Consider the following 27,235-nt stretch of genomic DNA (forward strand, 5'->3'; position numbering starts at 1 on the left):
AGTTTTTAAATAGTTGATTGAGCTGCTTTGGTGAATGGGCTTATTCACCGCCTGCTGACGTGATGCTTATAAAAATATAAGGCCACGTAATCGTTTTTCCTAAAGAAGCTGCGGTTAAGAAGCAGATCCGTAGCTTGTTTATGGCGATAAACATAGACGTAAATAGCTTATATATGTTTGATTATGAATTGGTTTATGAGTCCAATTATTGGTTAGATTTGATGAAAAAAAGTGTGATCTAATTAATAATGGGTTATGGATTCAATAGAATAAGAATCTGAGTTCGATCATCAATCGTTAGATGAAGATGTGATCGCATTACATATAGATGTCAGATCTCATGCTAATCGAATGCAATTCGATTTTCAAAAGTAAGTTCTGAGTTTCAGACCAAATTATGCCAAATTCAATTAATTAGAATCCAGCCAAAATTGAATCCAAGCACCGAGATGCAGATATGTAAATCAGTTATTGTGAGAGACACTTGGCTACCGAATGAACTCGAAATCTTAAGTTCCTAACAGTTGCCACCTTCTTATTTGCATTTGAAGGTCTTAATTAAGTCAATCCCAACGGAAATATTCCAAAAAGATAAAAGCTCTATCTCTTTTCTTTCTCTTTCTGGGGTTTAAGATTATTTTAAGACCTAGATAGAGGAAGCAATACACTAGTCAACTAAAGTGTTGTATCAATCTTTTGCAGTTTAGAAGATTAACATCCATAATAATCAAACTGACAATCAAAACTTAATCAATTCAATCCTCCTCCACAAACAGAGTGCCTTTTCCATCTTCCGATCAGCACAGTTACGCCTCAATCGACCTGCCATCCACAAGGCAAGGCAGGCTGACACGAATCTTCGATTTTTGTCAGGTTCCTAAAAATTCTTTAGAATTGGTTCTTGTTTATATTTTAAATGGAAAAGCCAAGCAGACGGATGGATAAGGCTGCAAAACGCAGTCAGATTCTCTGGTGTCCTCCTTTTTACAAAAATGATTCACCTCCAATTGGGATATCGACAACATTCGTCACAGTCAATGCCAGCTTTGGTATTATTTCCCCATCGACGTTCCACGGAAAGCTTTAGGAAAATGAGAAAAGGAAGAAAAAAGGCAGGCTAGTTTTTCCAACCTGCGGTAGGCTCTGCACAAACGCCATTTTTCTTTTATAAAGAGAAGAGGTTGGCTTAAAAGCTGACAGAGAGGAAGAAGAGCCGGTGGGTGCCAGCCTTCCCGGACAACACATGCCAGCCTTTTTTTCCAGGTAACATGTGGCTGATAAAATTGCCTTTAAAAACAACAATGTAATCAATGTTGGCCTGGCCAGTGCCCAGCTGGGGCCGGTTTAAGCCATAAGATGTTGTAACGACCACCCGGTCCTGTATCGATGTCTTCATCTTTTTATTTAGAGATGCTGGATATGTGTTTTCATGAAGCCGGCGACTAATTCCACTGAAGGCCGAAGCCTCCGCTTTCACCAAGATCCAAGGCTGCTTTATCGCGATAAGATTTTGTCTTCCCACAGGCAACAACCCGTCTTTCTTTTTATATAAACACACAATGAAACACCGATGGAATTGGAATTTGTAGAGATTAATTTGTCGTCCAAAGAATACAAACAAGACAAGACTTGGTCTCTGTCCTTGAAACCAAGTCAGAAACCCGTCTTGACGCAGCCTCCGAGCGGGGTTTCGATGCTTGAGAGGTACAAGCAAGTCCCAGTGCGGCCAACGATGTGATCAGAACACCTAGTTGCCTCGTCCAGTACAGGTGCACCGCTACCCGTACAAAGGTCCAATTTTTCATAAGCCTTTTCTAATGCAAGCCAAAGCTGGGTGCAGAAAACAGTGGACTTCAGGACAAGGAAAAAGGAAAGGGGTGGAGGCACCAGAAAGGCTAAAGATAATCACTGCTACCAGCCTGCAATGGCTCAATGACAGTTCATAAAACGCCTGCAGCTGAGCGTCCGATCATACATCCAGCCAGTCTTCTACAGTGTATCTGCAAGCCAAAATTCCTACAGCCAAACATCAAGAACATGAGAGTGTTTTTTTCCTTTTTTGGAGGGGAGCGGCGGTTATCAAAGATCAATTTTTACAAAAATAGAGAAGGCCTTAGCACTTCTTATTTCATTTTAGTTACAACAAATCAAGCATCTGTATATCACTCACGCATTTACAAGAAATAAATGCACTCCCCAACGTAAAAAGGGGGAGAACAAATTATGTTACAAAAGAATGAGATGTGGGGGTTAGCTTTTTCTTTACATGAATGGGGTCAGGAAGGGTCAGAATCGGAACATCACCAGCGGGTGGCGTCTCCCACGTATTGATGCCTGCCACGACATGGTCTGTGCACAACTAAGACACCTTGCAGCCCTCCAAATTCTAGTTACTCTGGGAACCATTCCAAGCACAGTCTCTCTGAGAGAGAGAGAGAGAGATCAGGTCGCCCACTTGCCAATTAGGAAAACAAGATAGCTTAGATGCCACATACTGATCTAAGAGTCACTTCTGGGCTGGGCTTTTGGACAACTTTCATTCAGATCGATGGGCGATGGACCTGCAAATTCATTCAGAAACAAAATGTTAGTAAAGGGCTTCAGTTTTTTCTCAGAGTCAGTAATCAGCCGTCCAAGTCCATCAACAACTTGATTAATTCATGATGTCACAAACACAGGCCTTGAATACTGAATCAAAAACAGTTCGCCGTATGAGCCTTTTTTCTTATTTTTCTCAAAATAAGGCAGTAGTACCCTTTTTTCCTTTTGAACTATTACCATTCAAGAACTATTTAATGCAATCCAAGAAAATAGTCTTTATGTGTTCAGGGCAATACGTCCACTGGATAAGGACCCAGAACTGTTGGCTCCTTGTGGCAAATACTTAATGTTCTGAATATCGGAATTGGCCATGTATCAGTTTATTGATCCTAGGTAAATCAGATCATATGAGCAAGTACGCATCAGTCGATGAGAGCCTATTTTCTATTTCTTGAAAAAAAAAATCTATAATACCAACTAAAATAAGGATTTAAAAAAAAAATGTACTAGCCAGTATCATTTCCTCAGCAACAAGCCAAATAATCACAACATTGTTTTGTTTTAAACTGTAGCAAGAAGACTAACCTGTATGACACCAAAGATATTTTGCGCTTGCCACTCCAGCCGTCTGCCTCATGGTTTATCTGCAGTGCCCATTGTGAGTCCCTAGGTAGGGATGAAGGGGTTCAGCTTTTACCTTTCCAATAGGAAAATCTACAACCTGTGTGCCAAAGTGTCTTATGAGAATCTACTTCGCATTGCCCCTTGCTGGGGCTTGGAGCTTCATTTTCTCCTTTTGTGCTTCTTTTTCAGCTTTTTTCCTCTCAAACTCCAGTTGCTTTACATTCTCCTGATGTGCCGCCACAAACAACCTCACAAAATTCGAAAGTGTAGAGATGACTGCATTGATTGTTTTTTCACCCATAATCAGTTTAGAGGTGACAAATTGCGCGTTACATCACAAGCATAGTAGAAAAACATCGATAAAATAGGAAACAGCTAGCAAATACAATTTAGTTTATTCTGGTTCTCCATATTTGGATCTCCAAATTAATTTACAGTACCGTAATCAATGCCAAAAACTATCTTAAGCAGGACTACAAATACTTGCAGTGAAACAACCCGCAAGCCAATTTTATCCCATATGCTTGCTTGACGAGGCCACAAGGAAAAATCACATAATCATTCGGGATATTCTACCACAAGCCTAGAAATGAACAGTTGCTCTCTATTGGTTAACAATAGTTACCCTGCCATGAAGAGTTCATGCTTATTCTTGAGCACTCTACTCGTTCACTATACTTCCAAAAACATTGTCAAACTAATCATCATTGAGAACACAAACTGTGCATACAGTACAAATTGAAAGTGTGCAGGAAGGGTTTACTGATCAATCAAATTTAATAATTTCCAAGCCTTTCCTGACAAATTTAGCCAGTCATTTATTAATCTACAAATTAATGATTTTTTAGTTTTTCACAACAAAGGAAGAAAACCATAGTCATTAACTAATCTTAGTTATTTTTACAAGACGTTACAAGTGTTCCCATAGAGGTCAATTCTTGAAATGGTTAACATTTGTTTGAAGGTGCCAGTAGTTCAAGCCATTATTCCAACATTGTAGAAGTTTAAGAAGGAATTTGGATTTCTAATTGAAGCACAGTTCTTCATCCTCATCTACTGCCTAACATGTTTTTATCTTATTACTTCTTGAAATTTAAAGTATAGTGAGCCAAAATTGGTCCCCTAATAAATTCACATTGTGAAGGCATAACTAATATAGAAGTCCAATATACACAGACGTTTGAGATAGGATGCCAGTCCCATCATTAGAGCATCAGTAAGGAGAAATGTTCTTGGGACTCTGTTTCTTTGCTATGAAGCCCCATCAACCTAGTACAATGATCAATCCAAACTGATGATGATACACATCGGGGAAAATCTCAACCTGCCCTGTTACAAGCTTTTCAATTTACAACAGAAATGGCTACGAATTAGGGCACTAAGTAGCAGCAGACCCAGGTACATATGATCATCCATTCTCGAAATCTCAAATGCCTTCAAACCTCTTTACAAAACACATGTTCTCTTGTTCTGGGCTCCAAGTCAAGTAATGGACATGGGCTGGTACAAACATAATAATCTGAAGCAAATTTGACCAAAGCACCCAACATGTTGGATTCCAGCCCACCCATAGCATGCTTTGATACTTAGGACAAGACTTAGGTATTTATGGCCATTCAACTTCCTCCAAAATCTTAGATACAAGATTATTCCCAAGCCACTTGCACACTTGGGATGCCACACTTAGCCGATACGTATTAGCAGAAATATACACAGCCAGCAATTAAAGAAATCAAAATGATTATGCTTACAAAAGACAAAAATGCATAACTGAAGGAAGCAACAGAGAAAAGAAATCCATATGTAGGTAGAAGTTACCTTGCTCAAAAGGACACCTAGCAGGATCTTCACCAAAATAGAGAGCAAGTGCATCTGCACTTATCCCCTGCAAACAGTTCATTCAACAAACATAAGAGCACAATAGATGCAAGGATTCAACATATGCATCTTCAAGTTACTTTTAATGTTTTGGATGCATACCACAGCAGAGTAAAATGAAGTTAACGATTGAACCTCCATCTCAGCACAAACAATGAACTCCTTCAATGTCTTACCACCAAACAAACATCACTTTATTAGTAAGATCAGCACAAGTTTGGCTCATTATATATTAGATGACTTATCTGGCTGTTTGGACTTTACGACTTGCACAATAAAGAAACTGATAAGGTAAATACCTTACGGAAAACTTCTGAAACAAGACCATCATTTTCAGATGCAGACAATTCTTGTTGAACTTTCTCCAGCCCTTTAGTTAGGGCTTGCATTTCCTCAGCTAGAAACTTCAATTGGATCTGTAGGGACTTGTACATCAGGCAACCAACTGAAGAAATGGTTAAATGAAACAACAGACTAGAATGAAAGATAAGAACCTTTGACGCCTCCTCCAAGCTGACAAGATCCTTGTGAAAATTCAATAGTTCTGGCGACTTACTAGCAAGCACCTAAAGCAATAGAGAAGGAGGAAGTTAGAAAAATAACCATCCAACAAAAGATATGGCTGGCGTCACACAGATAGGAAAAATATAATATATAGGACTGAGCACCAACTTTAACTTGCATAGTATCAGACCAATCATTTTGGTTCTCTTTTCTCATAGCTTTTACCTTTCATACTTCTTGGAGTTTGTTTATGCTTTCTGTGACACACACACACACACATATATATATATATATATATATATGCTGCCCTTTTTCTATGTGACTGTGACTTTAAGCATTATCTCAGAAATCTAAGAATTAAAGATGGATGTGGGATGATGGAAAAACGTAGGAATTAGAAAATCATGAAAGACCAATATCTAGATTCGATTTTACAGCTGAAAGAGCTAAAATTTTTTAATCCTAAAACACTACTAAAATCTGATTCATACACTGGATTTCATGATTTTTTTAACACACACACACAAGTATATGTCTCTGTGTCTTCTACATTCTTTCTGAGCCACTTAAAGCACCTAGTCCAGCCTAGGCATGCATAGGCTCTACACATCGCATCAGCGCTGCTAAACATTTAGCAAAACAGGACATTCCATACCATTTGCAAGGTTAGATTAGTGAAAAACCATATTAAAAAAAAAGGGACCGCACTAGCAGGCTGGCCACATCTTGGACATCCAAATGCAGCTTCTTCTCTTGCAACTCAAAATGAAATAAAAGAAAAGCTATGTCAAAATGCAGGAATTAAATTTGAGACAGCACTAGGAGAAAAAGAGAAAGTTATCCTTTTACCTTGCACAGATAGTGCATAAGGGTCATCTTGTTATTCACAGCACGAGTATCTGCCAGTTTCAAAAGACTATCCAACCGGAAACCGATTGCAGATCCTGCACATAATACAACCATTAAATGAGGTCGAGATAAATGGAAAAATAGCTCACTAAGCAACAAAATGATAACCAAACACAACCATCAGAACATCAAAGTAACACCGATGGTGAAGTTGCTGCTCAGAAATGTCATGACAAGGTCAATATTCCATAGTCAAATCTAAGCATTACAGGAAAAAAAAGGAGTGACACTTTACTAGAATTTGGCAACAAAGAGATGCTTGCCATAGATCAGAAATAATGAAAAATCAATAAGAGAATGAGAACAAACAGGCCAAGTGATGAGTGTGAGGGTGTGGAGAAACTTGATGAGCATGATACTGGAGGTCACCTTGTATTATTGTAATGTCAAACAACATAGGAACAATATCATATCTATTAGATCTAAAGTGAATAACATCCATGTGTGTCTGGGCCTAATCATAAGTTAAGTCCTAGGTCATAGCTCTTTTGGTGACGAATTGAAGCAGGCTAGACAATAATTTGGGACCGATCAGGTTAACTGTTCAGATACAAAAGAATGAGTTGACAATAGATGTGTATGACCTTATATATACAAGTAAATGATATCCGTGAACATTCAGGTCTAATTACGTATACAATATCCTCTTCCCTAGCTTTTTCAGTACCAAGTGGAAACATGTCAGAAGGCTGGTTAAGATTCACCATACTGACTGCTCAGTCATCTCAACCGCTGACAAGGAAAAGTAACAATCGACTGGGTAAGCACCACATGAAATGAAAATAGATGAGACTACTATGAAGAATTTAAGTTTAATGTGCAATAAATCGGGTAAGAAAAGCTCAGGAAAAAGGAAAAAGGGAGGATGGGCTGGTTGAAGCAAATAGAGATTGATTTTACAGAGGTGAATTTAGCACCATTATAGCCTCTCAGCAATCTTCAGAGAAATGAAGAACAGTTTCATCAAAAGTATTGGAACCAATGGATCATGTGGATAGCAGATAAACAAGAGAATCTCCACGTTAGCTGGGAAGCCAAAAAAAAAAAAAACACACAAGAAATGTACATCAAAACCAAATATAAGTTCCAAAAACTCCATAATGTCAGAGGTGCAACCCTTTATCGCATCCTTGCTGGTTTCTTCATCATTCAGTCCACAATAAATTGAAAAAGAAAGAGAAATTTGACTTAAAACAGAATTAATACTACAGTGGTCCAAACAGGATAATGTTTCAGAGGATGCAAATGATTAGTTCATAATCTTTGAAATCATGATTTTCAAAATGGGGACCATAAATTACAAAATCAATTGAATATGATGAAACGTGTGGAAAATAAAATCACACAACCATAGTAAATGTTCAGAAGCTTCCACTTACCTCTTGCGGTACCCTGGTTTAGAGTATTCCCCAAGAAAAGAATTGTTTTCATGATTCTCTTCAATTTAACGGAACTTCTGATCTGTTCAAAGGTAGGTTTGGAATAAGGACAAACTTGTTAGAACAAAGTAAAAAAAGGAGAATTACCATTAACATGTATTAAAAAAGTAATCACCTCCTCACTTGCAGAATTGACAATATTTAAGTTTTTCCTTAGATCAGTGACCTGGATCATTAAATACGACAGAAACCAAGTGAAAAGAATTTCCCAATCAATCAAGGGATTACAAAATTAATTCCAAGGGAAGCCAACCTGGGAAATGAACTGTATCTTGAAAGAAAATACTCTGAGCTTGGATTCAACCCTAGGAACTTTCATTAACTCCAAAAAGAACTGCAGAATCACAGATTGGATATTTGTAGACACTCAGAATCTTAAAAAAGAAAGGATATACCGAGAAGAGAATAAGGTTAGTTGGGAAAAAAATTCAAAGCCATTTAAGGTGACTGCATGAAGTTGAAATACATATGCATAAATTTTCAAAAGGCATCTTCTGTGTGATAATATAAAACTCAGAACATGAAGCAGACAATGAATACCTGTTCACATCTTCCTAAGTTTTCCTTGTCACCCTTGTAGCCCTAAGCATTCAGAATTGTAAGAATTAAACAGAGTTTGTTCATGAAAAAAAAAATTTACATATAATTTGACGTGTAACCAAAAAAAAAAAAAGAGGAGAGCAACTGAGACAAATGAGAAAATTTGTAGAACGCTTCCAAACCAACCCTAAGAAGTTCCATTTCTTCTTTTGTAGGGCAGAATTTGATGAGATTTTCTACTATCTCAACATCCAAGATTGAATCATCTAATGCAAGGGCTGCACTCTAAAGAGAAAAAGAAAACAAAATTAGTCAAAATATATTTGGATCAAATCAAATTACAATAAATTATTTAACAATGAAATCACTACATTATTTTCCTTTTCAATTATCTAACTCCATCGAGTTGAACACATGAGAAGATTGGATAAGTGTGCAACTGCAAACTTCAATGTTTTAAGATGAGTACGAATAAGCATAAAGCTTCCAAATAAAACCTTTCAATATTCAGGCAGATAAGCAAACTGATAGACATTTACTGTTGCAGATAGGTCATGGAGACACTAAACTGCTTGGCTCATTTCTCATCATTCCATCTAATGGCTAGTACGTGACTATCACTGAGACTTGAATATTAACATTTTTTTATCACTTCATGACTAACTCTTAATACTACTGACGTTGATTTTGTAACTTCTTAATGTCAATTATTTAATTACAAATTACATGTGCAAATGTTTGGCAAATGAATGTGATGCAGGGCAGGACCAGACCCATCACTCTCCTAGGTCCAGTTCTTCGCTTCAGGTTCCACCTTCGGGCATCAGTGCAGTTCATGAACCTTCAACCGTGGGATCCCCTGTGGACCCAAAGCACACACAAGAGGAGGTGCTTCTGCAAAGATACTCGAGGTGGACCAGGGGTTAAATTGTAATTTTGAGTTACATATGTTATTTTGTGATTCACTTTGTACGTATGTTCATGTGATATCTATGTGGGTCTGTTTGGGTCGGGCACTTGTACAGGACCCGACCCATTGCTACTCTCACCCATATAAATGGGCGACGATTCTATTTTGTATACACTTGATGTCGAATGAAGAAAAGGTTTATTTTCGTTTGTGCTGCTTTCGTCTTCTACTTCTTGTTGCCTAGTGTAACTAGTTAGTTTAGAAAGTTTGTTGTCGTCTGCAAGTTGGCGTTGCAAAGTCTGGGATTTAGGAACTGTTTTCATAAAGTAGTCATTACAGAATGGTTATTATAAAGTCATAGACAATTGTATTATATGAACTAATCATTGAGAACTCTCTCTCAAATATCAATACACATCCAGCTGTATCGCCAACATTGCCAATTCCAAAGCCTATACATTGCATCATTTATGCCAATTCTAATACTGACATACAACCCTTGCACCTTTCATGAATATAACTGATTCCATGCCAACAACAGAAGCAGTAAATCCACCACTATAGGATGTTCAAGCTGAATACCATGGGAGAAAGAATAACTACATGCACAACCCTCTAGCTGCATAATCACGAGACATATTTCACACAGTTTCACAGTAAAGGATGCTGAATACTATCAAGGTGCATGATATTCTGTCAATGGATTGAACCATCATTTCACATGTAATTATTAGCCAATGTTTCAAGCCATGACATCTTTATGTCTCCATAGAATGTCCAATGGGCAAATCCTTGTCTGTTACTTGTGAAACCATTACATTAATGAATCAAGTCACACAAACACATAGACAAAATGCTTGCCTGCATCTTCAATTTGACTCCATTTAGCTTTAACCCAAGTGGCACATCTGGATGCTTCACACAAAAATGTCATCAAGCTACTGAGGATACCATCCTGCTGATATATGACACATTGGCTCACATTCCTCCATTATTTTTAAGGGAATATGAGATGTTACAACCTAAGCACCCAAGTTTCTAAATTGGCAATCTGACTGGGCAGCTGTGGTTGTTAGTCTACTGAATAGTCCTAGTTCTCCAAAGCACCATGAACCTTGTCACATATATCGCGTAAGGGTATTATACAACGAGGAATTTATCGGGTATAATACGGCAAAATTGTATATCTCGGGAATATCTCAGGAAAATCTCTGCAAATAAATAAAAAATTTAAAACATTTAATAAATCTTGAAACTTATTAAAAAAATAAAAATTAATAAAAAATATGAAAAAACAAATATAATATGAGTATAATACCCTTTTTTCACGTTTTTTATTTTCTGGCGTTTTTTTAAAAAGACTCGCCTAATTGCCATTTTATACGACTGACTTGTTTTTTACGTATTTAACACATTTTTTTTTATTAAGACACATTTTCTGTGACAATGGCACGAACTATTGATCGATGTTATCTTCATCCAAATCACCACAAACTATGTTGTTGTTGTTGTGTATGTGTGTGCATTTGTAATGTTTATTTTTTAGTATATATCTGTGCATTTATTTAAATCTGTTATCATTAACTCAGGTTTCTATCAAGTGATTCAAAATGATAATTATGATTTTGTCTTTATTACTTTTTTAGATTGTGCTTCTAGAATCTATACCTTGTTATTGATTTAAATTTTAAATTTAAGCAACTTAGTTAGACCAACTAGTCTTTTAGAGTATTGACCAACCTGTGCCCATCTTCTGATTTTGATAACTTGGACATTACCATCTGTGATACAATGCACATCTAGTAAGCAACTAGTGCACACCTCATACGCAATTGACTGGCCTGATAACATGCCCAACAAGACATTGTCCATTGCCAAGTGTCAAATAGCAACTATATGCTATGTTGTCAATGTTTATTAATTATTATGGATGAAGCAAAGGTGCAAAAACCTAATGCACCCTAACAGAAAACGAGATAAATAAAGTTGTAAAAAGAAAGTTATCAAGAAACCTTTATTGCCTACTTTCCATTCGCAACATGCACTTCTAAGAGCAAGAAGTTTTCTCACTTTCATTTGTTGTATATAACAAAAACAATCTAACCAACACATATTTGATAATACAAACAGTGCCCCAGAAACTTTAGCCATCCTACAAAGTGATTAAACTCATGATAAGAAAGAAAAATAAAAAAAGGCAATTGGAACAATTGTGCAATTTCCATTACACATTGAGAAGTAGTACAGTACTTCCATTACCTTTATATGACAATATGAAGACAAAACCAACAATAAGCTGACGTTTGAACATGTTCATCACAATGATAGTAGGCACTTGGTTTCACATAAGATTCAATATTCACATGAAAGATATAACATGGCAGTGCTTAAATACATCTATTGTTAACCATTTTAGCTGTCAGTGAATGATTGTTCTATTTACCAATGCATTGTGTTCAACTTTCAAGTCTGTTATACACAAATGGAACAATCTTTTCTAGTCCTGATATTTTTCCAAGTAGAAGCCATGCCACAGTCTAGTAAAGGAATGCAAAAGCCAGATGGAGAACCTTTGAATTTCAAAGAATTATTAGTCAGCAGAAAGCATGAACTCACCATCAAATCAGGAAAAGGCATCTTGACTTTTGTAAGCATGATTTCACAGTTATATGCACGCCTTTGTTCAATCTGAAAATGTCAAACAATGTGACAGAACCAAAGTTATACATCCCATAAAAACACAAGTACTGGATAGGTAAAACAGCACAGAATCCATTTAAATTCCTCTTTCTTTTCTATGACACATGAAGCCTCAATAGGACAGAGCAATAAAGAGATATATCTTAATCAGAATGTAAAATAAAGACTTTCATCTTGATTACAAGTTGAACGGGCATTTAAGAATTGTCATCTAGGTCATTAACAAAATAGGTCTGCCACTTGTTTATTGCTTTCAGTTAGAGAAAATTAATTCAAGTTCAAAAGTGACACAATAGTGTCACATTGATACAGGACCTTCACAGAGCAACAAAACCATTAGTTTGCAACAATCATTCAAGCGGGCAACAGTAGGTACACTACTGTTACAGCATTACATATAACCTCAAGCAACAGAACAACTGGCAAATCAATAAAGGAGATCCACAGGTGCAACCAAAAAACGAGATTGGACTACAAAACCACCAATTACCAAGTGAACTTTCTCAGGCTTGAGTGCAAGTGATTTGCGACCTCCAGATTTTCCTCCAGACTTGTCAGCTGAATTTGCCATTGCAGTAGAAAATAGAGTCTCTAGTTCTGACATGTCAAACTCGGGGGCACTACCAGGTAAATAAAGTTTAATCAGCACATGCTTCTGCTATTTTATAATCATGTCTAGTAAAAATAGAATTTTACAACTGGAAAGCAAAATAAAAGGATGTAAAAGATGTCATACTTGAGACCATCATCTTGTTTCTGCCACTCTGCCCACAAGCTTCCTTGCATGGCTCTAGTCACCTTAACCCAATGCAATGGCCTTAGTGATGAACGCCGAGGTGCTTGTTGAGGAGATTGTGCACGTGCCAAACCAAAAGCTTTTCCTCCAGCGACTTGGTTAACAGAAGAGACCTTGTTCCCTGATTGTAATGCTTTGGAACCCATAGGAGGAGGTGGCGGAACACCCCCTGCAGCCCTTGGTGGTGGAGGAACAGAACTGCTCTTTCCAAGAGGAGGTGGTGGAGGTGGAGGTGCTCCTTTAGCATTAAGAGAAGGAACAGCACTACGCCCACCAGGAGGAGGAGGAGGAGGTGGTGGAGAAGGCGATGTCCTTGGAGGTGGAGGAGGTGGTGGTGGAGCTACCACTGAATTGGGAGAAGTTTTCCCTCCACGGGAAGGTGGTGGAGGTGGCGCACCCACAAGATTTAGAGTAGATGTACGGCCTCCAGGAAGGGGAGGGGGAGGGGGAGGAGGTGGGGCTCCCATCATATTTGGAGTAGACATGCGGCCTCCAAGAGGAGGAGGTGGAGGTGGAGGTGGAGGTGGAGGCAGGGGCGTTGCCATCACATTTGGAGCGGATGTACAACCTCCATGAGGAGGGGGAGGGGGCGGTGGGGGAGGTGGTGCTCCAGCCACATTTGGAGTAAATGCACGACCACCGTGAGGAGGAGGAGGGGGCGGTGGTGCTCCAGCCACATTTGGAGTAAATGCACGACCACCGTGAGGAGGAGGAGGGGGCGGTGGGGGAGGTGGTGCTCCAGCCACATTTGGAGTAGATGCACGACCTCCATGAGGAGGAGGAGGGGGCGGCGGAGGTGGAGGTGGAGGAGCACCAAGAGTCCCTTGAATTGTTAAAGGAGGAGGGGGAGGGAGGGCTCCTATCATATTTGAAGTGGAAGCAAGGACTCCAAAAGGAGAAGGTGGAGGAGGAGGTGGTGGTGGCGGTCTTATGACAGAAACTTGTCTGCCACTTGATGGAGGTGGAGGTGGAGGTGGAGGTGGGGTACCTATAGCCCTTGATGCAAAAGGAGGAGGAGGTGGTGGTGGTGGTGGTGGACAAAAGGAAGGAGCAGGTGTTGGCAGTAATGATGAGTATGGGCCACTTGCATGAGAACCAAAGGCTGGAGGGGGTGGTGGTGGTGGTGGTGGTGGTGGATGAGGTGCAATCTTGTTTGTGGTTGAAGGAGATGCATGTGGTGCACGTGAAACAAATGTCCTTGGTGTGCTATCAGAGAATGAATTGGAGGATGTGTCCTGTGAAGGTAGGAAATGTGTAACTGAGGAGGGAGGAAGTGGTGGTGGAGACGGAGGTGGAGGTTGAGGTGGAGGCAGTGGTGTGGGTGGAGATGAAGAAGTGGATGTTGCAGATGACTTGCTTACACATGAAGGTGGCTTGGTAGGTGAGGGCTGAGAGGAAGCAAGATTTGCTCTTGATGGAGGAGGACGTGGTGAACGTGAGAACGGAGGAGAGGAGTTAGGAACTAAAGGTGAACGAGGCAGCTCCCTTGAAGGAGAAGAAAGAGGCTTTTGTGAGTTAGATGATGTAACCATAGCTGCTGAAAGAGGCCTTTTTGAGGTAGTATGAGCTGTGTCATGCCCAAGTTCAGCAGTTGGGGGATTACTACTAAAAGGTGCAGTTGATGAAAATGGTTCACTGCTAGGACAAGTTTGTGGATCAGCATCAATCTCAAAGAAAGGTGGTGCACTATTGTACCTTGAGGGAGGTGGAGGGCGAACATGTGGAGCATAGGAATCTAAATTTTCTACAGACTTTGGTTCAATCCATCTTGGTATAGTCTTTGGCCTTGCAGATTTTGCAGGAGTAACTTTACCACCTCTTCCAATGGCATTTTGCTTCTCCAACACTGTGCCAGCTTCAGACTGTACAGTTGGGGCCTGCTGCTGATTAGTCAATGTGGATGGCTGCTTTTCAGGTTTGCCATCTGAAACTACACTTCCTGATTCTGCCTGTAAAACTTTACTCTTTGATTCTGCCTGAACAACACAATTCTCCAAACTCTTTTTGGTTGACGTGTCATCTCCTTGTTGATGACGGACACCGCTCAAGTTGCTAAGCTGAGAGTTTCTAAGTCCATCTTCTTCTCTTGCATAAAGAACCTCAGCGTCAGTAAATATCTCTGGAACTACAATTCCTGATTCTGGCTGTAAAACTTTACTCTCTATCTCAGCCAGAACAACACAATTCTCCAAACTCTTTTTGGTTGACATGTCATCTCCTTGTTGATGACGGACACCGCTCAAGTTGCTAAGCTGAGAGTTTCTACGTCCATCTTCTTCTCTTGCATAAAGAACCTCAGCGTCAGTAAATATCTCTGGAACTACAATTCCTGATTCTGGCTGTAAAACTTTACTCTCTATCTCAGCCAGAACAACACAATTCTCCAAACTCTTTTTGGTTGACGTGTCATCAGCTTGTTGATGATGGACAGCACCCAAGTTGTTAAGCTGAGAGTTTCTGAGTCCATCTTCTCCTCTTGCATCAAGCAACTCAGTGTCAGTAAATATCTCTGGAACTTCATAAAATTCCTCTGCCGCAAAGCCCTCTCGATCATCCCCATCCACAGCCACCTCTTTGTTTGATCTCTGGGGGTCAGCAGCATCAGGATCCAAAAAGAGAACCTGTCGGGAACACCAGTTTCCTTGATTCTTGTCTCGAACCAAAAACCTAGAAAGGGCAAAGAGAATACAAAAAGAAAGAGTAAGAAGGATAGGCGAGAGTGCATGCCTCTGCTTTGAAGTCTCTTGGATAATGGTCCTTGGTGTTCCACAGGATGTCAATATCCTCCTTTCCAAGCACCAAGATATTAGATTGGATAAATGCAGTGTTAAACATCACCCTGAATAACATCTCCTCATGTTCCATACTTTCATCCAGGTTGATGCATTCAAGGACCACATCCCCTTGAATTTGGCAATGTATGTCCACTTTAATGGGCGTAAAGTTCTCCTGCATTACAGTAAAAGGTCCGCATAACACATCAAAGAGAAGACTGGATGTTACAATGCTCCATCACATGAAGCCATACAAATTACCTGTTTGTAGTACGCTCTGTGATTTTTCTTTTTTGATGTTGGAAAAAGAACCTTAGAGTTCCGATTTGAAGAGCTGGATGGATCCTGCCCATAAACACGGACTACAGGCCTACAGACTCCTTTGCCAAGGATTGGAAAAACTCTGAGAACAAGACTATCCAAAGTCAACAGCTTATCAGGTGGAGGCCACTCAGAGCCAGCATTTCTTCTTGAGATATACTGGAGGTATCTCAACTGGGAGGGAATTGGATTTAATGGAGTCAGTAATTGGAGAAGTTCCTTGGGTGATTGTTTGTATATCATGTCCAGTGTTTTCTGTTCTCCTGTGTACTGTTTCCTGAATATAAGGAGGCCAGCAAGCATGAATGCTAACACAGGCCATCCTCCCTTTTCGCAATGCATAAGCAATATATTTTGTTGGCCTTCAAGAGACAACCAACTCTCGCTTGACCTCAAAAAGTGATGTACCATCTCCAATGAGAGCAAAGGGCACCCCTCGTAATGCCTAGGGTAGTCCATCACAGTCATATCATACTCTGACAGAACATCTGTAAATTGACTCCTCTTTCCTCCGTCCCTAAAGTTAAAAACCATGAAGGCCGCATCGGGGTAATATTCTTGTAACTGTCTTGCAACGCCGCCCAAGTAAGACTTGTACTCAATCTCTTCCAAGACATCAGTGGAGAAGCAGCAATCAAAGACTGCAAAAAAATGATACTTCAATTGTCAAGTACCCCGAGTGAAAGTGTACATAAACAAGCGCAAAGTCGATTAGTGTTGAACTGGTAAAACTCATTAACAAACAATTTCATGTTAAAGGCACACCCAGAATTAGAAAACAATACAGGATGCTTCTCAGGACTATTTCCCTCATTTAACTGCTAAACACTGTAAACGCGACAGCGAATTCTTTGACTCGTGCCATACAATGAGGGAACTCAAAAGATAAGCGGGAAAAAATGATATAAATGACCAAGTAATTCGCAGCAAGATTCGGGCAAAAAAAAGTAGCACAATCACTAGAACAAAATAGCATTTGATCTCGAACAAGAAGCAAAACAGGTAGGGATCATTCCATTCAGCAAGGCTATTTTCGTAGTCGAGAACATAGAAGAAAAGGGACCGATCCACTAATCGGCCAGACTAGGACGACCCGCACAAAAAATGACATAACAAGGAAAAGAATAAAAAACCAAATTTCTATGATAAAAGGGGAAAAGAAGAACCGCAAAACGGAAAGACTCGAAAACCAAAAGCAGTTTCTTCTGCACTCGTCAATTAGCACACGAAACACGAAGATCGGCAGCAACAAAGGCGATCAACAGCACATTCCACACGTAAACCGCAACAAACACTAGACGCAGAACCGACCGCAGGGCGAAGACTCACCGTACACCCTCTCCGCGATCTCCAGGAGCCGATCCGGCGGTTTCCTGTAAAATAACCGCCGAAACAGCGCCATCGGCGAGCGCTGCTTCCCCGGCGGTCTCCAGAGCGCCCCGACCGGAAATCCTCCGGCCGATCGCCGGAGTCTCCAAACGCAAAGCCGCTACCAGGCCGTCCGACCCTCCAATCGCCGCCAAGCTCCCGCAGAATTCCTCCGTGGGCCGCGGAAACGTGAAGGAGAGACCGCGGGCGGCGCGCGGAGCAAGAGTGGGAAGCAAGAAAGGAACGCAAGACGAGGAAGAGACGGCAGGCGAACCGACGGAGACTTCTATCTGGAAATGCAATCAACGCCCGATTGAAGCGAAACAGAGAGGAAGGTAGGGGAGGAGAGTCGAAGGCATGCAGTGGAGGAATTGCAGACAAAAGTGGACTCGATCGGGTCTGACCAGTGCCCTGGTTTTGCGTTGTCTGAAGGCAGGCCACCACGTGGAGGGACGATGGAGAGAGGAAAGGCGTCCCTTCTCTCCCCTCCCGGCGTGAGCTTAAAACATCAGAATGTTATTTCCCTTCTTCTTTTAACATTATTAAAAACCACCCTGCCTTCAAAAGTGTGGATGGATCGGATTCATCAGAACCCGATTCATTTGGACCTGCTAAGCACGCAGATCCAGATAACTCCGAATAGATCGGATTTGATTTTTCGATTTGGGCACTGCTTCAAAGTTGAATCCAAATTCACATACTCAAAGAACAATTTTTTCAAACTTAAAACAAAAAAAAAAAAAGTTTCATTAAAGTAACTTATGCCTGGTCTAATTAAGTCGGATTTGATCGTGCAAAGGCTCTTAAAGTGTCATAGTTCTACATTGTTGAAACGTAATGATCATTAATATAATTCAATAAGAATGAACCCTTTAATACAAATTTAAAATATATGCGCCATTATTATTAACTTAGGTAATCCATGTTATAAAGTAACTTTTATGATCCAAAAAGCTATATTGAGATTCACGAGGTGTTTCGATGTCGCAAAAAACGACCGGACAAGTGTCCCTAAAGTATTGGTTAGCGGACCAAAAAGCTGCATGTTTACCATGCCTTAATCTAATCTCTCTTTTTAAGTTTTTATATGTTGGTCACATGTGAATAGTTTTATAACTGTTTAGTTTCGTTTTCTGTCTCAAATCTTATACGGTTGTATCCGTAGACGTACATTATTTCGTATTGATCATAATAAATTAAATTAGGTACGTGGTAAAAAATATTTATCTGTTATTTTATTAATTTATTAGTTGTTAAATGCCAAATTTGACAGATAGAGGCGTTATATGTTTTTAAAAGACTTGTTTTTGGCTCCTAATCGTTTGGTTTTCTCTAAAATTACAATAAACAATAATGTGAGGTGTGATCACATGTGTCCTCATGGTCAATATCTTTAGCCTATACTCAACATGGGGGCCAACTTGTCGCAGGGAAACGTGCACTAGTTTATTATGTTCATCCACATTTTCAAAGGAGACCCTCCTTATTTTCATTTTTTTGGAAAAGTGCTCACTTTTTATTAGAAATTTTCGAATAACAGACCTAAGTTTTTTTTTTTTTTTTTAAATGTTAACTTAGGAGAAACCACCCTTGGTAAAACCCTGATTTTATACTTTTATGTTTTTTAAAGATTCTGGTTTCTTTTAGGACCTGAATGAACATCCTTCAACTGTAACGTCGTGTTTCTTTATTAATTTAATATCCAATACAATGTCCATGAAGCTTTGTGAACATTGTTCGTTTAAGTTGAAAAGTTCATTTGGATGATTTTCTTGGCAAAGGGGAATTGATCAGCAAAATTACAACCATAACAAACTGCTTTTGAAATTATAAACAAAAACAAGCCCCTGAAATAAAAAGTTCATGAAAATTTAGCACAATGATGTTGTAGACTGGTAGTTGGTCTGCCTTGTTTTTTTTAACTTAGCATCCAGCGAACGTATAAGTTAAAAAACTATGCACAAGTGCTCGATGTTTTCAAGTTCTCTTATTAAAATCTAATTTAATGAACCGATCGATTCAGTGATTCAGTTATGAATTAGTAACAAAACACTATCATATCATATTTACAAATAAATGGAATAAATATATAAAATAAATACATAAATTGAATTATGATAATATGTGGTGCACTCGAATCGAGTTGCTACGGATTTGATTTGAATCAGCTTACTGAGGCCGACGGAATTTTTCAGATTTTACTAAAAAAAATGTTCATGAAAACTTGAAATGCACTTGTTATAATCTTTGAGATCAAGGATTTACCAGATCTCAACTACCTTCATCTTTCTCCCTCGGCTTCATGCATCTTATTTTATGCCAAATTCACATAAATTAAGAGCTCGATGGGACAAAACACCAAAAAGATCGCATTCTCAAATCATGGCGATCAATTGGCACCGGCCAAAGCGGGAGAGGCCCACGACAAAAAGGCGCAGCTATGATCATGGAGCAACAACAGGCGGTGATGATCCCAGATCACAACAACGTTCACGTTTTTCCAAGTTCTTAAAATATGCATCGGATCATCAATGCCTTTCCAGCTTAAGTCCGGCGTTCGGGCCCATGCCAAATTCATGATTAAGCAAACGGGATCCTGATTTTCAGGAACTTGGAGTTGTTGGGGTTATGATTGTTTATGCAAGTCCTTCTTTTTATCTTTTTCCCCTTTTCAATGTGAAGATAGATATATCAATACACTTGCAGTTGCCTTTGCAATTTTTTATTGCATAAGAAGTGGGTTGGAAAAATTTTTAACTAAAACAGATCTAATTTGAACCCGAATTATAGAGAGTATATTTTGGGGTTTTAGTTACATGGTGTTTCATAAATTTGTGTTAAAAATTGTCATCGATTTGTTGGCACTAAATGCATTTCAAAGATTAAGATAGATTCATGAAACACTATGTTTTGGTATTATGTCTCAACTTCTGAATTATATTTGTAAAACACTTTTCTTAGTGTTTATGCTGTCAAACGCTTCTTTAAGGTGAAATTTGATGGCCCCTTGAATGTAAGATCTAGGAGCAGGTTTCAGATCCACAATGCTTGCATGCACTTAGTCATGGATTTGAAATCCATTGTTGCTTTAAATAGTGAATCTCGTAGGAATAGATCACATGATCTGACCTATCATGGGTCAAAAGGTGTCATTTGGCAACTGTAATATATTGTTACTATCTTTTGAATCTGCTTTAAAAAATAAAACAAATTTATGAAACACTTGTTACCGTATCTTATCAATTTACCCTAATTTTTAAAGCATGTTCATGAAGCAAATAACACAATTTACAGATGATAGACCACACCATTATCGGCAATAATAATGTAGTTTTGGCCGGTCCCCTTTGACAATGACCCGGTTAGTCCGATCCAGCTAAGTTTATTAATATCGAAGCATATAGGTCCTTTTCATGGAACATAAAATGATAAGAGGCTCGACCCAACTTGTTTACAATGACCGCCCATATAAGATCTGTACCGGTTCGGCTTATATTACTCAATGTAGTAATCATCCTCTGATAAATTAATTACAACAAGTTATCTCATACTTAAGGTGGTGGAGCCACATATGGGGTTGTGAGAGCAGTTACCCATACTGTCCCATAAAAATTAAATAAATAAATAAATAAATAAATAAATATATATATATAGAAAGAGAGAGAGAGAGAGAGAGGCGCCCTTAAGAGTTTTTTGATTGGTGCCCTTCATTTTAATATATATATATATATATATATATATATATATATATATATATATATATATATAGTCGCGCCAGCCGGATGCCCTGCTGCCTTTCCTGTCACTAAAATCCAGCCGTTTTGCTTACGACTGTAAGAAGGAAGGCCTGTTGTTAAAAAGAAGAGAGGAATAAAATAGAGATTTTAAAACATTCAATGCTGAGTGAAACCACTAATATATATATATATATATATGTGATCAAGGTTGACGACCGACGGTGCATTGGATTTTTTTATGATATTTGTGTGACAGCTGTCACTTTCAATGGATTGACAGTGGGATTCGAACTTGAGGCCCATACGCTAAGACAGTGCCTTTACGTTCCTATCACTAACGTGACTTTCCATGCCGATCTTTTTCATCTCTTTCTAAAGGAAGCATCTTTATTCACGATAGGACCGAACTTTAGTGATCTTATGATATAAGAAAGAGATAAAGGCCCGGTTGCTAATTTACAATTGTTTTTATATGATTTCACAATCAATGGGAGCTAGGTTAGTTTTTTTTTTAATTTTTATCTCATTAGATTAACACACTATATACATACAGACAAAAACTATACCCATTAAACATGCAATTAAATTTTTTTTTTTTTGAAATCTAACCTTACTAATATGATCTTAAAATTATGTTGATCCAAATTATATATTAAGTTGATCATTTTTTTTTGTTCTAATAGTATTTTTATAATAATAAAAAATGAATAGCTCTTATAACGTCAATATTTTGAAAAAAAAAAGAATAACATTTTTCATAAAAACAACTTGATTCAAAGCATGATTTATACCAAAATAGGTTTTATAAACATATTTTCAATGTTTACGTGTTCTTTAAACTAATTTTTTAGCAAAAAATTGAAGAGTATGGTTTCTATCCCTAACCTAAGGGCCCGTTTGATGGGCGGGTGAAATTTAACGCGGTAAATTTACCATGGTAAATTTTTCTGGAAAAATTTACAGGATGAAATTTCTCCCTCTTCCAATTTGAGGCCTTGTTTGATGGGCGAGAAGAATTTACCGTGGTAAATTTAATCCTGTTTGATGCACATGAAGAATTTAACATGGTAAATTTAACCATGTTTGATGCACATGAAGAATTTAACATGGTAAATATTGTTTTTGTTGTGTCTTCTCCTCTCCAAATCTGACTTGGGAGATCACAAAGGAAGGCATCAAAAGGTTGTTCTTTGTTGTTTGGCATTCAAGACCAATACATCAAGGTTCCTCAGAAAGCCCCTCTTCCAACTCATCGATCACACCATTAATTTAGTTAAACATATCCAGAACGAACGCATAATCAACAAAAACCTTAATTTGAATATAGAGCGATTCAGAACTTGATGCATTCATAAAACCCAAGGTTCAATAAGATACGACCAACATATGTTTACCAATAAATTATCACTTCATTTCATTGTGTACAATACTACCAAATAACAGCATATGGTCGGCCATGAAACCAGAACAGCCTAAAAATTCAATAACCAAACTCTACATCTTAGCCATAAAGTGCACTCCCTTGCTGTGAAACCTCTTCATGATCCTCCCCACCTCTCCACAGTCTCCATCGAAACACGCCAAATCTTAATTCTTATCAAACCAATCTCTCTATTCCGGCAACAAAGAGGTCAGGAGATTGATGAACTCTTCCCTGGCTTGCTCCTTGGGCATGTCCCCAAGTGCCAGCCACGCCTGCTGCATCGCCATGAAGTTATGGTCAGTAAAGCAAGTAAAAAATATAGAACACATATACAAATGGTGACATATGTTTGACATATGTTTGCTTGGCAAAAAAAAGCATGACATAGACAAAAAAGTACATAAAAAGTTGCAGAAAAATTGAATGTCGAATCACATATGTTTCAAGGTAAGATTAACTTTAAAGTGACAAAACAGAGCACTGGAAAGTGGAAAAAAACCATTTCCTGATACATAAGCAGCCTAAAAGATCTTTAAAATCAAAACGAGACATCGTTTTGAAGATAAGACAAGAGGATTAACTGATCAGCTTGTTTCTCAAGGTTGAATTAATGAAAGAGAAAACCCTGCAAATGAATCAACTTGGCATCTTCAAGCCTGCGCTTTTTTGTCCTAACAGCTGCCTTAATCTTCTTTTTATTTGCCCTGACTTCACTTTGTTTGCTGCTTTCAAGGCTTGCGCCTTCGCATCAGGTTTCTAAGCAGGAGCTGTACGCAGAAATTTCAAATAAGGTGACTTCTGTCAAGATTGCCACATGCACTGCAAGATCCTAAGAATTTAATAAGGAGCCGAACATAGACAAGTGCCTCGCATGGTACTGGATCATAATCATAATCATAAAGGTTATCCCAAAAAGAAGTTGGAAGGAAAAGAATTTTAGGGAAAACAGCTGAAAAATGTCCCTTTTCAAGAAGCAAGGTGCCGGTGGAGATGATGAACTCCACAAGGGAAGCAGACCTAAACAAATTGTTGATGATATAAGACAGTTATCATGCCACCAAATACTGCACACACACATATACACAGATAGCGAGAGAGAAAGGAGCGACCCCGAGAGAGAGAGAGAGAGAGAGAGAGAGAGAGAGAGAGAGGTGTAGGCGACTTAGCGACATTTGCTTACTGAAGCATAGCGATGGCTCTCTGAAAGGCCTGGTTTCCATTGTTGGTCCTCCTCGATCACGAAGGATAGAGAGGAACCATCTGGAACCGATTGCAAGAGAGAGACAAAGAAAAACAAATTGGGCGTTTTTGAAAAAGGGACACATCGAGAGCAAGAGAAACCCTTACATGAGAGGCGACTGTGGCGTTGGCGAATCGGCAGAGGAGCGGAGCAGAAATGGCGGAGCAGCGACGTTGAGAAAGGCCTTTGGTGCGACGGTGAGAAGACGGTGAGAAGTTTCTTTGTCAGGGAGGAGCAGCTGCAGAGAAGGAAAAGGGTGAAATACGACGGGAGGAGAGGGTGTCGAGCGGGTGAAATTCCACCCGCTCGAAAGTCCGAGGTGCGAGCTCGGACTTTCGAGCGGGTGGAATTTCACCCGCTCTCTTTTGCATTAAACGGGGTGAAATTCACCCCGTTTGATGCGTTTTTGGTGGGGCGGGTGAAATTTCACCCGCCCGTACCGTTTTTTCTCTCTTCTCTCATTTTTCCCCGCCTATCAAACGGGGCCTAAGTGTGAATTGACCATGGGAGGAAAAAAAAGGAAAGAAAGTGAAGGAATGATCTTTCTTTTTTATACTCCCCATCTAAAAGGGTATTAGTAGAAATTAGATGGGTTGTTCATTTTAAGCAAATTAGACAGTGAGGATTAAGTTAAAAATATTAAAGTAAAACTGTTTTTCAAGAAAGCTAAATAGCCCTCAAAGGATGTAAATATTATCGTTTTAGGAAAATTGATTTGATCTTTCTTTCTCTCTCTCCTCTTTGGAGGGGTATTTTACTCTATTGAATGAAAACAACTTAGTTTCTCTATTTAAGTCATTTATATAAGGTTCGTAGCTAAAATATTTACTATACACCAAAGCAGTTAATTTAAAAGTGTTGTACTTAGCTTGGGCACCGGGCCGGGTCGCCATCGGGTATCTGGCCCGACTTGTTATCGGACCGACCCAATCCCAGTTCGGGTTCGATAATGATTTTTTTAATTAGTTTGTTATTTTTATATATATTTATAATATTTTATTACAATTAATTATTTTTATGTATTATTTTATATTAATTTTCTTTTAATGTAATCGAGCCGGCGCGATGCCCAGGCTTAGTTGTACTACATAAACCTAGTAAATTGATTATGTGCAATTAAAATAAAAATATTTATTTTTTGGCATATGGACTTGTTTTGGTCTATATAAGTTTTATGGGATTCTAGTATGGCTTTTTCATGTGGACCTGGATCTGGGTCGAAAATGAGTAGTTGGCAGCAAGATTCGGGTCCACGCCCACTTGTGCAAGTGGCCATGAATGCCCTGAAACCTTGGAAGTATTTACTGAGTGCACGTTCTCAAGTATCTAAAAGTTTAATGTTTGGATCATGACCTAATTAAGCAAATATTTTGGAATTGGTTCCAAAACCAAACCCGGGTCTAGTGTTATAAAAACCAGTTCTTGAACCGAACCGGTTAAGTCTTCCCTTTGGTCAAACCGCCAATTCACCGAAGCAAATGAATCTGGTGAAAATAGTAAAACAAAAAACATTGGAAAAATAATTCATAAATAATACTTTTTTTTAAATATTTACATTGGAGAAATAGGAAAAGCTGAGTTCGAATTTGAGATCCTCAAGATTTGAGAACTGTTGATTTAATATCAGATCCTTCTCTTCCATCTCAAATCCAACATTTTTCTCGGTGCAACTAATTAAAATAAGGATCCTAAGTATGGATGTTATGTTTAAGTTAAGATCTATAATTTGAGGGACAAATTCTCGAAATGGAGCCTTGCTTTGCCTATATGAAAAATAGAAATTTCAGGAAGATATTTTATGCATAAGAAATTAAAGGAGATATTTGTTGTTAAGAGGATAACCACTAACCAGCCTCCTAAGATAACGATATTTCCTCCAAAAGAATAACATTATACATAGATTTTGATTAGTTTGTATATAAGTGTTCAGGTTTAATGTGAATTACCCACTGGACAAGACTTGTGCAGTGTCTATAGATGAACGGACAATAGCACCCCTTCTACAGTATGTCTGATTGGCAGTTCTTCTTCAATCAAAACTACCAAATAAACAAGTTTAATTCATTTGGATCAATTATTTTATAATTTAAAAAATATTTTTCTATTATCAAACGAGCCGAGAAAAGCACAGGGAACGGTCGATCCTCTTACCGACGGACGAGTCCCATTTTTCTCTTATTTCAAAACAAAATATCATTTTTCTGGAGCACTCAAAAAACAAAAAAAAAATTGATCTCTGTCATACTGCACTACTTTCTTCTACAAATGCTCACATCCGATCTTTTTAGTGATGTCAACGGATTGGGTATCGATCTGATTTTCTATCTTAACAAGTATATCCGAATAGGAACTAACATGTTATCCAAATCCGAACTATAACCTGATATCCGAATCCAAACCGTGAGTTGATATCCAAATCCTAATTGTAACTTGATATCCGAATCCTAATATATATCCGAATCCGAATTCGAACCCGGATCCTAATATCCGAATTCGAACCACTGGAGATAATAAATTACCTGATATATCATTGAACACTCTTTCTACGGATGTAACATATTATTTCAATTAACTTAATGAAATGAAAAAAAAATCATTAAATAATAAATAATATGAGTCACTTGATTTAATAATTTACAATAAGTGATCATCATGAAATAATAGTTTATTTAATTCAATTATGTTATTAGTTAAAAGTAAACCAATTAGTGTTCAATATGCATAATTATTACGAAAAAACTATAAAAACCAAGTATACTAATAAAAAAAAAAAGGAGAAAATTGAATCAATGAATGGGTAGGTGAAGATTCTTAGGTGTTTGACTCATTAAGAATGATCTTAACCATTGATTTGGCACATAAAAATAAATAAAAAATAAAATAAAATATTTTAGTCATTTACTATTAATTAACATGCTTCTATCATCCCTTTTTGTCAATTATCAACATTGACAAAATCAACTCCATCTCTCAACTGGTGAGACAAAACTCAAATGTCATTTATAATGGAAGGGTGTTATATTTGCCTACATCATTGTTGCATTCTGCTACGTCCCTTGTTGCATTTGTTGGTTATTGGGCATTCGGCAACTCTGTTGAAGACAATGTCACACAATGTCTTGATCTCCTTGAGCAAACCAGCATGGCTGATCGCCGCTGCCAACATGTTTGTGGTCGTCCATGTTATTGGAAGCTACCAGGTTCTTAACTCTCTCTCTCTCTCTCTCTCTCTCTCTCTCTCTCTCTCTCTTCCATGAAAGTAGTACTATCAAATCCTTTATCTTGAGCAGTCACATAGTCTAACTAATTATAAGCCTCTGTTTTGGTCTCTTGGATATGATATGAATGGGACTGTACTGGTGAAGAAGCTTCACTTCACGCCAAGTTTTCCCCTTGGATTGGTTTCCCGCAGTTGTATGTTGGTGAGTGTTCTCTTCTCTTGCAATGGCTCTTTGATAATCAAATGCTGACATATGGCCTCCTTGTTTGTTGCTCACTTAGTATTCTTTCTATCTACAGTATTTGGATATA

General features: G+C 38.4%; 1 protein-coding gene and 1 long non-coding RNA gene across 3 annotated transcripts; both read right to left on the minus strand.

The window, feature by feature from the left end:
• Nucleotides 1–2,029: 2,029 nt before the first annotated feature.
• Nucleotides 2,030–17,805, minus strand: LOC116259066 (formin-like protein 14). 2 transcript variants are annotated; one of them, XM_031636679.2, is made up of 19 exons: nucleotides 17,266–17,805; nucleotides 15,877–16,577; nucleotides 15,569–15,790; nucleotides 12,782–15,462; nucleotides 12,536–12,665; nucleotides 11,962–12,033; nucleotides 8,622–8,720; nucleotides 8,436–8,477; nucleotides 8,149–8,229; nucleotides 8,011–8,061; nucleotides 7,836–7,917; nucleotides 6,397–6,491; nucleotides 5,538–5,609; nucleotides 5,343–5,459; nucleotides 5,146–5,214; nucleotides 4,984–5,050; nucleotides 3,127–3,441; nucleotides 2,496–2,561; nucleotides 2,030–2,422 (listed from the first exon to the last, which is right to left on the minus strand). In XM_031636679.2, exons 1-17 carry the CDS (start codon nucleotides 17,336–17,338, stop codon nucleotides 3,290–3,292), a joined length of 4,806 nt encoding a protein of 1,601 aa, XP_031492539.1. In that variant the 5' UTR covers nucleotides 17,339–17,805; the 3' UTR covers nucleotides 2,030–2,422; nucleotides 2,496–2,561; nucleotides 3,127–3,289. The 2 variants fall into 2 exon arrangements, with proteins under 2 accessions (XP_031492539.1, XP_031492537.1); XM_031636677.2 differs by having other exon boundaries at nucleotides 2,030–2,561.
• A 4,571-nt stretch (nucleotides 17,806–22,376) lies between these two features.
• LOC116259374 (uncharacterized) lies at nucleotides 22,377–24,029 on the minus strand. Its single transcript, XR_004173909.2, has 3 exons — nucleotides 23,812–24,029; nucleotides 23,046–23,231; nucleotides 22,377–22,739 (listed from the first exon to the last, which is right to left on the minus strand). It is a non-coding gene; the product is annotated as an uncharacterized LOC116259374 (long non-coding RNA).
• Nucleotides 24,030–27,235: the final 3,206 nt, after the last annotated feature.

The sequence above is a fragment of the Nymphaea colorata genome, chromosome 8 (assembly GCF_008831285.2).
Source record: "Nymphaea colorata isolate Beijing-Zhang1983 chromosome 8, ASM883128v2, whole genome shotgun sequence".
In the NCBI taxonomy this organism is placed as follows: Eukaryota; Viridiplantae; Streptophyta; class Magnoliopsida; order Nymphaeales; family Nymphaeaceae; genus Nymphaea; species Nymphaea colorata.

Excerpts from the sequence above, each read along its gene's own strand:
- LOC116259066 (XM_031636679.2), bottom strand. The coding sequence starts at position 17,338 with ATGGCGCTGTTTCGGCGGTTATTTTACAGGAAACCGCCGGATCGGCTC. Across the intron at positions 12,666-12,781 it reads AAACAAGATGATGGTCTCAA|TGCCCCCGAGTTTGACATGT; the intron begins GTATGACATCTT and ends TTTACCTGGTAG. Across the intron at positions 12,034-12,535 it reads AGCCTGAGAAAGTTCACTTG|ATTGAACAAAGGCGTGCATA; the intron begins GTAATTGGTGGT and ends TGACATTTTCAG.